General features: G+C 47.3%; 1 protein-coding gene across 2 annotated transcripts in view; it reads right to left on the reverse strand.

Annotated features, from left to right (window-relative positions):
• Positions 1 to 15,822, reverse strand: part of LOC144823116 (melanoregulin-like) — a 280,535-nt gene that overhangs the window by 160,667 nt on the left and 104,046 nt on the right. For both annotated transcript variants that reach the window (XM_078681308.1, XM_078681309.1), the window contains exon 3: positions 1,421 to 1,586. In XM_078681308.1, the coding sequence (XP_078537434.1) occupies positions 1,421 to 1,586 (166 nt within the window). The remainder of the gene's footprint in view (positions 1 to 1,420; positions 1,587 to 15,822) is intronic.

A 15,822-nucleotide genomic window follows, 5' to 3' on the forward strand; every position in this document is an offset into this window, starting at 1 on the left:
TGGGTTTCAGTTGCACTCTGACACTCTTGACCCAGAGTCAGGGCTAGGCTTAAGGAAGGTATGTGCAGATGGTAGGGGGAGCGTACATAGAAAAAACCATCCCAGGGGGTGTGTTTAGCCAGCTCTTACCTCCTTGCTGGAAAATCAGCCATTATGGATTTGGAAGAATGATGCACTCTGGGACAAAATAATGCCACACTCTACAGGATGTGGTCATAACTATGAGGAGTTGCCCAGCTCTCATTGGGCAGAAGTGACCTGGTGCTTGACCCAGAGAGTTTTGAATAAGTATCTGAGAGGGGCAGAGCCCTCCAGATCTGCTGCTTGAAAATGAATGAAGCAAGAAGTGCCCTGCTGAAAAGATTTTGCTGTGCAAGAACCCTGAGGCCTGACCTCTGAAGACTGCACCAAGTGAAACTGCAGCCCTGTGGATTACCTTGCTGCCAAAGGACTCAAGAGTGGAACTCCCTGCAAGCTACAGGTTAACAGAGCTCACCTGGACAGCCCCACAAAGAATTCAAAGCCTGGAGGACCAGTAGATTTGTAAGGGTTTTGTTCAAGTGGATTGCGGAATTGAAGTTTCACACTTTCAAGGACCCTCTTGGCGATTCCAGAACATTGGACTGTGTGTTGGATACTTTGGGACCCGCAAGCAGAACTCCAGGAAGGAGTTGTAACTGGACCCCGCTTGCTGAAGAAGGTGGCACACCACAGTGGTGAGAAAATTCTTCATAACAATTTATAAAGGTGTGTCCCTGTCAGCGAAAACAAAATGACTAAAAGGGGTATTGTTGGTTTCTAAGCACCAGAAAGTGACTAATCTTTAAAAATTCATATTTCTGTTTCCCTACAGTGGATTGGTTTCGTTTTGGTGTCCTTTAAAAGATAAAAATATTATCTATTTTTATAAATAGGTGTTGGATTTTTATTTTGCGTTGTGTCTTAATTATTTACTGAAATTGTGTTTTTAATTGCTTTACATACCTGTCTTTGAAGTTAAGCCTGTCTGCTCGCAGCCACGTTACCAAGGGTTGAGCATAGGAATAATTTTCTAAGACCTATGCTGAGTCCCATCATGTGTCAGTGGCCTTATTGCCAGTGGCAGACCTACATTTTCCCCTATCAATAACCCACTTTCCAACACTGAAATTTACAGAGAGTGATCATTTTGAATAGATAGTGCTATAGTGCTTTGTTATCTCCGTCTCAAAGGAGTTGACCTTTACAATCATGCACTGAGGTGCAATGGTAGACTAAATCCCCACCAGCACTTACTGACTTCTCTCCCAAGATAAAATATTTCTAGTCACCACTGAAACTCGGAAAGCAGAACTTGTTTTAAGAAACCATGAGCAGATGTGTCCCACAATACATGAACGGGCAACCACAAAGAATGCTTCTTCGGCATCGGATAGCTCACCTCTGAATCTTTGTCCAGCTGCTTCCTGGTCTCCAAGAAGCTCTGCAGTACTCGGTCATCATCTGCCTCCATGTGCGACAAGTCACCAGGGGAGCTCCACAGGTTCTTGTCATCATCTATCCTCAGGTCTCCTCCTACTGTGTAAGAGGGGAACGGATTGTTGGTGCTGTGAAGGAGGTAGGAGAAGACAAAATTGAAAGTCAGTTAGCCAACACGAAAGGCTCAGTGAATTACATACTTGCTGGCGAGAATATCTCTGTCCAAGAGGTCACACATCAGATTCCCGTTGAGGTCAACCCATTCCATTCAACACTTCAATCTGAAGTTGGTCAATGGAGTACCATTATATAGCATAACCGTTGCCCCTCTGATGTATTGCTGTTTAAAACACAAAAACTGCAGTATGAATCACTGAATAAAGAACAAATTATTACTATTGTTTTTCCTATCGTGCAACAAAAAAAAAAACACCTTTGTATCCAATTAAAATCATTCTATCTAGGAATGCATACGTTTTCAAGTATAAGGAATAAGAAATTGTAATAGAAACAAAAAGAGGAAACACATCAAAGGAAGCACCATATAGAAAACAGTCTACATTAATGAGTCCTCAGAATCGTAGGAGGCTCTACAGATTTGAAAAGAGGGGGTAAAGCGTATTTCAATGTAGTGAAAAGAACAACTATGAAGAATAGCTTTGGTGGCACACTTCTTGTGGAGAAGCGTGGCTCAGTGGTTAGAGGCGGCAGACCCAGAAGCTGAGATCAGCCGTGGACCAGGGTTCGATTCCCCGCCTCGGCGGGTCTCGGGCTCAAAAATTCCACGGACTCGACAATTCTCGCTCCGGTGCCTACTTGACTCACGGGGTCACACTCTGCGACTCTGGGTAATAGCTTGCTTAATCTCCACTACGGCCCCTCGCGGCGGGATGCCTGGCTTTCACCTTGTGAATACCCTGCCGGGGTATCTCACAGGGGAATACCAGGACGGGTTCCCTAAGCAAGCGCCTTGAGACCCCTGGGTGATTAGTGCGCTATATAAATCGAAATACATACATACATACATACTTCTGTAGCACTTGCTCCCCCTAAGTGGGACATTGAAGTACTTACCCACACCGATAACAAGCTACACTGTGTAGTGTTTGTGGCTAGAAGGATGCCGTTTTTGTTTTCAGTCTGTGTGGGGAGTCATTTCACATTATGCGTGCATTCATCTCCACAGAACACCAGGTGACTATTCTCCTGCCAGCACTGCCGCTTCACCTGCAACACCGATGCAACCAACAATGCCAAAGACACCGCAAACATTACTGCATCCACTAAACGGACGAGACCGCCACGGAACAACTGCAGTGCATTCTACTCAATATACAATCACTCGAGAAACACGCCATGGAGATCTGGGACACAATATCATCTCTCGACCCGGATGTCAGCTTTCTCACAGAAACCTGGCTGAACCCCACCTGTACGCCAGACATTGCCATCACCACCACAGAAGGCTATAACATAACACACTGTGACCAAATCAACACACACAGCAGGAATTGCCATCATATACAATGACACAATCCACTGCACGGCCTCCTCAGATGGAGCATCGTAACTTGCAAATCCACACAGATGCAAAAAGCACCATCTGGGGCACCCTCGCCTACAGACCATCAGGACAACGCTCCAACCTCTGCAACGCCAGCCCTCACCTCATCACCATCAACTCCAAGCACTACATCTTCCTTGTGGGAACTTAACTTCCACCTAAACAACCCCAGTGACACCAACACAACCGACCTCCTGGAAAGCATGGGCAACATCAATCTCAAACAACTTGTCACTGACCTTACCCACATTGCAGAACACACACTCTACCCTAACTTCATGCCCAGCAACAGAGCTCAGTACAACTATGTCTCACAGCTCACCTGGACCACCCACTGCAGCATCCACATAGCCATCTCAGGACCTACCAACACTGGCACTATGCCCCCCAGCTCCATGCACAGAAACTGGAAAAAGATATCCGAAGACCAGTGGAATAACATACTTCCCAGACACAACGTTCAACCCAGAACAGGCTGCCTAGAACTTCTGCCAGTGGATCACTGATTGTGACGATAAAACCGCCCGCCTAGCAAACCAAATCCAAAAGGACCAGCCTGAGGAGCCAACTGGTTTATTACAGAGCTGAAATCCACCAGACGCAACTGCCGGCAACTAGAAAGGAAGTGGTGCATGTAGGAGAGTAGGGTCTGCTATCCTATGGTCACCCCATTTTTTGCTTTTTGCTTCACTGGTTTTCGACTTAATGTGGCTGTGGGCCTGCTAATCAGACCCACAGCCCTGCTGTTCTCTCTCTGAATTTCACACCATGTACGCTAGGTACATCACCAATTGGGATTTGGGTCACTCTTATGAGTCCCTGTACAGTGTACTATAGGTACCCAGGGCATAGGTGCACCCAAGGCCTACCAGGGGCTGCAGCATATCTTTTGCCACCCCTGGCTGGCCATCCAAACTGACACAACTGGCTTATCACTCAGCTGGGGCAAAGTTGTGTAAACACCCCTTACTTAGATATAGTATACCTATGTCTAACCTTATATCTGGACACATATACACCTATAAGTCACTCCTATGGCAGGCCTTAACAATTCTGGAGGCAGAGTGCTTGGTTTTATGTGAGATGGTGCTCTAGCATGATCTGAGCCTGTCTGCAGCTTTCGGAACCATGTCCTTATAGCTGTTCTAGGATATTGCCATACCATATACTCTTAAGTGCATTATAATCCTTGCAGTTATTGCTAATTTTGGTTTGGCTTTATCAAAACATGTTGTGTAAGGTGTCATACGCTTTGGAATACTACCCCCTTGCCAGTTCTGGCGACGGGGGTAGCATTCCACCCTTCTAGAGGGAGAAGACATGTTACTTCCATTAATCCCGGTTAAAGTTAACCAGAGCCTCAGCATCACAAAATGGATGCTGCTGCCACAGACACAAGTCTGACCTCCTGCTGCTGGGAGCCCTTCCAGCGCGGGAGGCTTGGACAATAGGTTTCCTGTCACAGGGAGGTGCTAGCTCCCTGTGGATTAGGGCAGGGAGGGCTGAATGAAATGAGACACTGCCTGGAGCACACAAGGTGTCCCATGCATAGTTCAGTTCAAAACGGTGCTGGGGCACTCCAGCCCCAGCTCTGGCGTGAAACTGGACAAAGGGAAAGGGGTGTAACCACCCCCTTCCTGGGTCCCACCCATAGGAGGGACCTAGCAGGTGATCCAGCCCCTTGATTTGGAATAAAGGTAGGAGATGTGCCCTTAGACTTTAGATCATCCTGACTGAAACTTTGATACAAAACTCTGGACCCTTCGACATCCTACTCGACGTAGAAGACTGAAGAATCTCCCTTGTGGTCAAGGAGTGACCACCCTGTGCAAGCAGGCACCATCAAGCGCTCAACGGTTTGCTTTGTTGTTGCTCCCGCTGGAGCTTGAACACAGAGCCTGACAAGACCCGGACTTCCAGACTTCTTTCGACCTGATCCACAGCCACAGCAAAGCTGAGACCCGTGGAGGAGACGCGAGACGTGGGACTGGCCATCTTGGAAAGCCAGCGAATTTCTTTCCGTGCAACTTCTGAGGCACCCTCAAAGTTGTGCATTGGGTACTGAGAAGCCCCAGCCCCGAGCACCAACTGCACTGAAGATCACCTCTCCACACTCACCGAGTGCTGCGTGGGGCCCTTTTGCATTTTCCTGCTTGACGCGTCTGTCCAGTCACTTTCCCATTGGCTAGTGGCCTCTGTGACGATGAAATCTACAATCTACACCGCTGGTCTGGTTGCTCTAGACTGGCCCTTGCTTCCCTGCAAAGGAGAAGCCCCTCAGTCCTTGCTGGCCTGAGTAAGAAACCATCTTTGATTCCTGCATGGGTTGCATTTGCCAAGGCCTGTTGATTCCGAATCAAGATCCGACACCGCCAACTGCGAGAGCCTTCATGGGACAGTCAGTATCCAGCTGCTGGTTGTCGTCGACACCTCCTGGTCCACGTGGCTGCAGAGACAAGCTTCTCGACATCACCTTATTGCTTCCCGACATCGCCTGGTTCCTTCCTGGTCACTGGCTAGTGACCCAGACTTTGTCCCCTCTGCTTTCAGGTACTCTTCATCCTAGATCCACCCTTGGATCCAACCGGACTCTTCTCTCCTGCAGCATCTTTTCTCCAAGGCTCCATAGAACTCCAGGACGAAACCCGACACACTTTGACACCTATGCACCGCTTCCTGTGGGTGAGGTAACGAGAGTACTGCGGTGCTTCTGTAGAGATTAACTCTCCTAGTATCCTAGTGGTTTAGCTCTAGTCCAGTCGGAAGACTCCCAACTCTTTATCTTTCTAACTTTACGCACCCATTGACTTCTATTGGTGCACGCGAGTGCATTTAGACACTGCACCCGCACCCTGTGGGCCTCCTGCTCCCTAACTACTGTTAGTCCAGTGTAGCCCCAGCGATTCACAAGGCCCTAGGCCTTACCATTGTTCGTGACGTGGTACTTATACCACTATTTTAGTATATGGTTTAACGGGCCACCAGGGCCTATCCATATTGTGCAACTTATTGTATGTTATATTAAGTTCCTTGTTATACGCTTGTGCTTCTGTGCTCATAAAGAGTACAGGGGGTTGTTTAGAAATAAATACATATATATTTTGAATATATAACCTGTGTGGTGTCCTTTCATTTGGTATTAAAAGGTTTGCATATGGTAAAACAGCTGGCTTCACATGCCCTCTTGAGTTTAGCCTAAGACTGCTTTTGTCCATGCTACCACTAGGATAGCTGGTCTATAAGGTTGACTTTACAACTATTACCATAAGGGTTGATCGGACTGGTGCAAGGTGTTCACTAGAATAGTGAACATGATATACCAGGCCAACTTCTCACAGTGCACCTGCAAACAGGCAAAAGACCATACAATCTTCAAGCCAGCACTCAACCAGTACCACCCCTTCCTGAAAGAAACAAAGAAGAATACCCTAGCAGACGGCATAGATGTCAGCACAAATCGCAGCAAGGAGCTCTACGCCATCATGAAGGAATTCTCCAACACCAAAGCTACTGGGAACACCACACCCCCTCCCAAGAACTTTGTGACATGCTGGCAGACTTCTTCCACAACAAGATCTTAGTTACCAAGGAAAATTTCAAACCCCAAACCACTGCCGCCGACAGGAACAGCCTGCTCACACCCACAAACACAAACCCTGAACACCAATTCATCCAATGGGACCCTCTCACAACTAGAGCACAATCTCCATCATGAACTTAGTGCAGTTAGGTGCATCCATGGACTCCTGTCCCCACCATGTCTTCAACCTTGGGAGCAAGACAATTGGCGACGAGCTCAAGAAAGCACAGACCACCTCCATCACCTCAACCTCCTTCAGCCTGACTGGAAGCAGGCTGAAGTGAGGCCCCTCCTGAAGAAACCATTTGCCGACCCAGAAGGATCAAGAACTTCCTGGTTATCTTCCTGCTCCCCTTTCCAGTAAAGGTACTCGAGAAGGCATCCAACCAGCAACTCACCAAGCACCTGGAATACACCAACCACCTGGAACCTCTCTCTCCGGATTCCAGGCCAACCCCAGCACTGAAACAGCTCTGATCGCAGCCACCAAAGACATCAGGGCCCCCCTGGGCCATGGCGAAACAGGAGTCCTCATCCTCCTGGACCTGTCAACCGACTTTGAACCATCTCCCATCACATCTTGATCAACGGACTCTACCACATCGAACTACAGGGAGACCCCCCCAAATGGATCGCCTCATACCTCACCAGAAGAACCCAGAGAATCAGCCTCCCACCATTCAACTCAGAACCCTAAAAGATCATCTTCGGCGTCCCCCAAGAATCATCCCTCATCCCCCCCCCCCCAGCCAACACCATCAGATCGCATGGGCTTAACATCTCCTACACAGATGAAGTCCTCATCTTTGGGAGCAACACCTCCCCATGGAACAACGCACAGTGGCCTGCTGAACTCAGCCCATCCCCTGCCCTGACCTACCTCGGCCGCAACCTCAGCATCATCTTGGACAGCAAGCTATCTATGAAGAAACAGGTAAACACAGTCTCGTCTGCCTGCTTCCACAACCTACACATGCTCCGGAAGATCTTCAATTGGCTCCCAGTCAACACCAAATGGACCGTCGCACAGGTCCTAGCACCAGCAGGCTGGACTTTGGGGACACACACTACGTAGGAATCTCCACACGCCTCCTGAAGAGACTACAGACAATACAAAACTCAGCAGCCAGGCTCATCCTCTACTTCCCCAGACTAACCCACATCACACCCCTCCTCAAGAAGCTACACTAAATCCCGATCCAGAACAGATGCCAGTTCACCATGTTGATCCATATATAAAAAGCCCTGCGCAACGCAGGACCAGCTTACATCAGCAAAAGCATTACCTTCCACCAATTGACCAAACACCTAACATCTGCCTCCCTCTTTCTCACAGACACCCCCTGGATCCACAGAGGCAAAGGTGGAGGAGTCTCTGACACCTGGTGGCCAATGCTTGCAACAACCTTCCTGTGCACCTCAGGACCACCTCATCACTCCAGCTATTCAGGAAAGGCCTAAAAAACGGCAATTCAAATAAACAGATCACCACAAAGCAGTTAGCAATTCCAGCACCCTGAGACCTTCATGGGTGATTTGCCACACTTCACAAATCCTTGACTGATTGATCTTCTTTGACATCATTGATATCAGTGCAATATTTGCTTTAAAAATATTGATGTGAAAACTGTGCATGGCGGGGTGCGAGAGTTATAGTTACCTTAGGGCATGAGTAATAGTTACTTGAGATAACTACTATAACCAGTGGTCAAAGTGGGCAGGATCAGCAGGGCACGGATTACCCCTATTTTTTCAATTTAATAGAATCAGTTCCCCTACTTTATTTTAAAAATGCATCCTAGCACAACAGAAATAGCCATGGACTATAGATAAGGCTCAGCCGTTCAGGTACAGGCGGGGTGGGCAGAGAAGGAAAAGGACTCTGTATTTTCCTTCATTCCCATAGAAGACATGGGCAGTGTCCAATTTTCAGTGTCCACTTTTTCTGCTCTGCCACTGTCAGCTAACCCCTCCTCTCTCTTTCTTCCTCTTCTTCCTTCTCTTTCAGTCTCTGTCTCGCTCCTCCTCACCTGCTGAATAAAAACGGTGACTTCAACAAATGGCTCTTACCCTCTTTCCTCTCCTTTCCTTTATTTGTTTCCCTGTGAAATGGAGCCAAAAAAGAAAAACTTTTGCTGGAAATGTAGTCTTTTTCTGACATTTTTCTATCCCAACGTGCGGCCTCGGGGAGGAGAGAAAAAATGTTCAAAATATAAAAAAATAACTAAATTACTAAATAAAGCAAGACAGAATGGTTGCAAAGTAGCCAGATTGGTTTTATTCACACCAAAACACATTAGCATCACTTTACAGAGTTTGCCAGTGAAGTGCTACTTTCGTTTTCTTGTCTTTCTTTGAAAAAAATTATTTTGCCCGGGTGGGGAAGTGCATCATTCCTGAAGGTGCTGCAATACCTGGTTGATGTGTGGAATGGAAAACGTTTAATAGTTCAAGTTCAAGTTCAGGGATTTGTATAGCGCACTACTCACCCAGAGGGTCTCAAGGCGCCTGGGGGAAGGGGGTGCATTATTTATCGAATAGCCAGGTTTTAAGTTCCTTCCTGAAGGAAATAAGGTTCTGGGTGAGGCGGAGGTGTGTGGGGAGAGAGTTCCAGGTTTTGGCCGCCAGGTAGGAGAAGGATCTTCCTCCCATGGTGGATCTTTGAATGCGTGGGACTGCAGCGAGGGCTTGATTGGAGGATCTTAGTTGGCGGGTCGGTGTGTAGAAGGAGAGTCGTGTATTGAGGCATTCGGGTCCGAGATTGTAGAGGGACTTGTGTGCATGTGTGAGGAGACGGAACGTTATTCTCTTGTTGACGGGAAGCCAGTGGAGGTCTTTCAGGTGACCGGTAATGTGAGCGTTTTGGATGCGTTGGAGTTTTTTCTGTAATTTGGAAGTGGTTCCGGCGTAGAGGGTGTTTCCATAGTCCAGTCGGCTAGTGACCAGAGCGTGGGTGACAGTTTTTCTTGTTTCGGTGGGGATCCAGCGAAAGATTATTTTGAGCATACGAAGTACGTTAAAGCAAGAGGATGTGACGGCGTTGACTTGTCTGGACATCGAGAGGGAGGAGTCTAGGATGAAGCCCAGGTTACGTGCGTGGTCTGTGGGTATGGGTGCCGTGCCTAGGGTCGATGGCCACCATGAGTCATCCCAGGCAGAGGGGGATGATCCTAGGATGAGGACTTCCGTTTTGTCTGAGTTAAGTTTTAGGCGGCTGTTTTTCATCCATTCGGCTACTTCTTTCATGCCTTCGTGGAGGTTGGTTTTGGCGGTGTTAGGGTCTTTGGTAAGGGAAAGGATCAGTTGGGTGTCGTCAGCGTAGGAGATGATGTTGAGGTTGTGTTGTCGCACGATGGAAGCGAGGGGACTCATGTAAACGTTGAAGAGGGTGGGACTAAGTGATGATACTTGTGGTACTCCGCAGATGACTTCGGTGGCCTCTGATTTGAATGGGGGGAGTCGGACTCTCTGGGTCCTCCCGGCGAGGAACGAGATGATCCAATCTAAGGCTTTTCCTTGTATGACGATGTTGCTGAGGCGTTGTATGAGGGTGCTATGACAGACCGTGTCGAAGGCGGCGGAGAGGTCAAGTAGGATGAGGGCAACTGTTTCTCCGTTGTCCAGTAGTGTTCGGATGTCGTCTGTCGCTGCAATAAGGGCGGTTTCGGTGCTGTGTTTGGCTCGAAAGCCGGACTGTGAGGAGTCGAGGGAGTTGTTGGATTCAAGGAAGGCGGCGAGCTGTCTATTGACGGCTTTCTCAATGACTTTGGCAGGGAAATGGGGCGGTAGTTCTTGAGTTCAGAGGGGTCCGCTGTGGGTTTATTCAAGAGTGCGCTGAGTTCGGCGTGTTTCCAGCTTTCTGGGAAGGTAGCGGAGTTGAAGGAGTTGAAGGAGCAGTTGATGATATCACGGAGATGGGGTGCGATGATGGAGTCTGCTTTGTTGAAGGTGTGGTGGGGACAGGGGTCGGTTGGAGAGCCTGAGTGGATGGAGTTCATTAGGCGGGTGGTGTCTTCAGTGGTGATTGGGTTCCAGGTGTTAAGGATGTTAGGGGTCGGTTTAGGTTCGGAGGTGGGTGGAGTGGATTGTTCTTTGGAAGTGTTCTCAAAGCTGTTATGTATGTCGGCGATTTTGTTATAGAAGAAAGAGGATAAAGAGTCGCAGAGTTCTTGGGAGGGAGTGATGTCGTTTGAGGCTGTGGTGGGGTTGGTAAATTCTTTGACGATGTTGAATAGTTCCTTGCTGTTTTGGGCGCTGTTGTCGAGTCGATCCTTGAATGCTGACTTCTTGGTGGATCGGATCAGTTGGTGGTGTTTGCGGGTGGCTGTCTTGAGGGTGGTCAGGTTGTCAGTGGTTGGGTTTTTTCTCCATGTTTTCTCGAGAGTACGGCATAGTTTCTTGGATTTCTTAAGGTCTTCGTTGAACCAGGGGGCTTTTTTGCTGCCCTGTTTGGTTTGGTGGTTTTTCAAGGGTGCTAGTTCGTCAGCGCTGTGAGTGATCCATTGTTTGAGTTTGGTGGCTGCTTGGTTTGGATCCGATGGGAGGGCGGGCGGGTTTTGATTGAGCGATGTGAGGAGTTGGTCGGTGGTGATTTTGTTCCAGTTTCTTCGTGGAATATGTTGTGGGGGGTTGTGGGTCGAGGTAGTTCTGTAGCTGAAGTGAACACAACTATGGTCCGTCCAATGGAGAGCTGTGGTGTGATCGAAGGAGATGTGTTTGTTGGTGGTGAAGATAGGGTCGAGCGTATGTCCGGCTAAATGGGTAGTTTTCGGAGGCGAGGGCATGTGGGCTGATGAAGTCAGTGATGTCTTCGCTGAATTGTTTACAGGTTCCTGGTGGTCTGTAGATGAGGGTGCCTCTAAGTGTGGTCCTGGGGTTGGTGTGGATCTGAAAGTGAAGGTGTTCGGCGGTTGTAAGGTTATCGTCGGAGCTGGTCGTGATTCTGATGGTGTTCTTATGGACGATGGCGATGCCTCCTCCTGTTTGGTTGGTGCGGTCTTTTCGGATGATCTTGTAGCCGTCTGGGATGGCTATGGCGATGTCGGGCGCTGAAGAGGCATTCATTCAGGTTTCTGTAAGGAAGGCGACGTCCGGTGAGGCAGTGTCGAGTAGGTCCCAGAGTTCAGTGGCGTGTCTGTGGATCGAGCGAGTGTTCAGCAGGATGCGCTTCAGGTGGATAGGGTCGGGTCTGTGTGTGGAGTTAGTGGATTTGGTGGGGGTCTTGTTGCAGGCGAACTTGCAGGAGTGGCAGGCGAATGGGCCATGGGTATGTCCTGGGGCAGCCTCGTAACTTTGTGATGTGCGTCCGGTGTTAAGGGCTAGGAGGGTGGCGAAGTCGTACGCTATGCGGATGGAGAGGTGTTTGCAGGGGCCAGGGGGTCTGGCGCTGGGCGCGGACCAGGCGCGGACGGGCGTAGACGGGCTTACCTTTGGCGCACCTTCGGCGCGACCGCTGCGCGTGAACGCTGCGCGATACGACATCTGTCATATATAGATAGTGGAGGGGGAGAGGCGAGGGCGGAGCAGCTGGGAGGCGGGAGGCGGGGTGGGGATTCGGGGAGGGAAGGCTAAACAACAACAAACTAAACAAGATGGCAGTCGGCCAAATACAATGCAGGGTAGGGGCACGCAGTATGTTTAAAAATGCTAAGATACTTGGACACAATTAATCCCAAAGTGAAATGCAGGCACCACAAACAAAGCAGAGCATTGCAGCGCGCTATGGACGGCTAGCGCTATGCTAATATGCTAATCAGCACAATTCGGACTAGCGCTACGCTTCTATGTCAATCTGCACAAGTTGAAATGTAATGGAGCGCTATGTGGCGATCTGGCTCACTAAGGTAAATACTTCTACAAATCAGGCGCAGTTAAGAGCAGGTCACGATACCACAATGAAGGTCGGGGGAGCAGCGTGAGGTGGAGCGACCGCTTCTGACGAGTCAGGACGGTCACGGTTAATGTGATCCTTATCAGTAGTTTTCCTTATTTTCGTAAATAAAATGTGTACCGCTGCTCTCTGTTCAGGGATGTGATCTTTTTAAACCATACTGCTTATGCTTTGTTAGGATATAAGCAATGGACATTAAAACAGGTCCCTTATGGGCCCTGTAGTCATGGCCTTAACTTTTCAGGCAAAAATACTCATTGATTCCTGTATAATAATAAGTGTAAAAGCATGTTGTTCCTGCCTTACATCTGACATTCTTTACTTAAACGTTCCCCCTGTCTGGGCATGACTATCCATTTTCGTGTCGAGCCATCGCATCACACTTATTTCAGAGCAGCATGGGTTGCATGATAGTTTCCTGCCACAGTGGTGCATCCCCAGCCTTGTTTTACAGGATTTAGTTTATTTAAAGTGGAACTCCTAATTCAGTGATGGTCTGATTTCAGTTGTACTAAACCCAAGTGGAGTCCTGCATTTCGGCCTCTAAGGAAAGGTCTTTCGTCAATTAACTGCGTTTTTGTTGTTGTTGTAAAATAATGGGTTAGCCCATTATCCCAGCGCCTTTCCCATCAAAACTCTTGCATCAATGAACCAGCAAGCGAAGAAGCTGGACATCCCTCCCAACTTTTCGTTCCCCCCTCGAAGATTATCCAGTTTTTAATTGTTTGGTGGTGAATGTGCACATTTTAGTCGTTCCCTGTCTAATAGACTAATACTCAGATGCATGCTTAACTTGTTTACTTACTCTGTTGCAGTGTTAGTAGTTCAGAAACACAGAACCAAGCGTCTTTACGCGTTTTGCTTCACGTTTAAACAACGGGGTTGAGTTTATAACTTTAACGAAAACAGAAAAGCGGGGAGGGTATATTGGCTAACAGCCAAAGCTGCCCACTTTGGAACTTTAAAAGCAGGTTCAAGCCACGGCATCATCCTGTGATTCTGGGCAAAGCACTTAATATTCCCAAAAGTGTTTTTGTGTGTTTTGCATAGTGGTACAGCTGCTTCTCTGGTCCAGTCTGTAATTTCCACATTTTACACCTCTAGGCAATGCTGCTGCTGCTTCTTTGGTTAGGTCAGTAATTTCTCACTCTAAATCCTCTACACACAGTGCTCCAGCTGCTTTTCTAGTCTCAGTGGTAATTCCTCATTCTAGGACCTCTAGGCAGTGCTGCTGCGTCTCTCTTCCCAGTGGTAATAACTCCTTGTAAGTCCTATAAACTCCTCTAACATAAATGTTAGACCGATTTCATTGCAAATGCTAGTTTTGTTCAGGCAGCATATTACTCTGGTCTAGTGCATAATTTGAATCCAGTTGCACCCAGGTGTTTATAGCGGGGGACACTTGGGTTGTAGCTGATGGCAGGGCAAGTTTCGCTCAGTGGGGCACACATGGTGCTCAGAGGAGGAGAGGAGGTGGCACTATGGGTAGAGCTGCCAAATTTGGAAATTGGGAGCCAGGCAGCCTTCACGACCAGACCACACTCCCATTCTAGACGTTAGAAGGCCCTGCTAGACCTTAGAAACACTGGTGCCTTAGCACCAGCACATGGACCACAGTGTAGGCAAGTGTGGGTTACACTTGAAGGCCTATCCACCACAATCCATACTGAAGTTCACCTCCAGTCTTGCAGGGAGGCCTATGAAGGCAGCACACCCTAGAGTGACTGTCACAGGACCCTTGAGGCCAATCCACCCCACACATTAGTACCTCCATCAGCCTTGTTTCAGCAGTAATCGTGCAATTCACCAGGGCCTGGCAAAGAGGGATTTGGACGCACACCAAACTAAGTTTGCAAACTTCACGAGCACATTTAAAACATGCTGCCTGTTTGGGGCCACTGGAATTATGCAGCAATGGAGAACAAAATTATGTTGCAGTGTTGACTAAATTAAGCAGCAAAAAAAAAAAAGGCTGCTGCGTAATGTGATACATGATTATTTTCATATTTTTACACATACTAACAGTTTCTGCGAAGATTCTGCTTATTAGTACTAATGTAATATGCAAGTGCAGCAGTGAGAAAGGTGACCGACAAGTCAACCTTTGCAATGGGCCCTCCTCATCGCAGCAATACAAGTGACATTTGTTGTAATAACTTTTGATCCATTTGAGCTACAAACAATTTATTAGTAAAAAGCGTCAGATTATACAGCAGATATTGTATTATTTGGTAAATATCGCATAGACCTAATTATGTGGAAAACTATTGCAAACTAGGATATTTTGCCATTTATGTTTGAACTGCTCTTGTGGAAAAAGGGAGAAGTACTGATGACAAAGTGCATGGCTCAGAGATAAATGGCTTGTGATTCCACTTTTAAGCATATATCGGACATTCAGCGATTACAAACATATCCCACCATGTGAATGTATTTTAATGTCAATAACTTATATTAAGCATTAAATAAACATGTGTCTCCATTGGTTGAATTAAATAACATAATAAGCTGTAACTGGTCAGAGAAATGCCAAACAAATACAAAAAATTGGGATGTTGTGCTTTTTCTGGCCACACCCGACTCTGCCCACTGACCCAATCCTCCAGTAATTCCTGCCCTCTGATTCCCCGCCCACAGTTACCCTACTTATTTTCCCCGCACTTCGACCACTGACTAGAACTGATGAATTTCTATTGTTTTGTGTGAGTAAAATCTGAACCCGACTATAACATCCCAGTAATCTTTGTTTTTTTCAGTGAATTTCTAAGGTTGTTTTAGTTCTATTTTGTAACTATAAAGTCTCTGTAACATTTGTTTTTTTCAGAGAAGGAATATTCTATATATCTATACATACACACACATATCATATACATATATTTTATATATACATACATATAAATATATATACACACACACACATATACACACACACAAACACACACAAAATGTGCATGCCAAGTGCTTCCCACAATGTCTCAATTTACTAAATGTAAGCATGCGCTGCCACGAGTGTTTGACCACGCCACGCACACCACATTCATAAAGCATCTCAATTCTTTATGACATGACTGAAAAAGAGTTGAGGGGAAGAAGGTTTGCAGCTTACTGCTGCTAAACTTTATAATCAGGGACACTAGAATTAAGCAATTTTGTGGCTGCGGCGGTTTAAACACACTTATTTGTCGTTGCTGATACATAATCCATGATATGTTGGCGAATGTGCTGATTTTACCAAATAAAATTGTTTCCAATTCAAACAGATCAAAAAATACTATAAGCTCAGTGACGTGTTGTGCAGCGAAAGGCCTTTTCAAAAGGTCAAGTAGTCAC

This window comes from Lissotriton helveticus, chromosome 3_1, assembly GCF_964261635.1.
Source record: "Lissotriton helveticus chromosome 3_1, aLisHel1.1, whole genome shotgun sequence".
Taxonomy (NCBI): domain Eukaryota; kingdom Metazoa; phylum Chordata; class Amphibia; order Caudata; family Salamandridae; genus Lissotriton; species Lissotriton helveticus.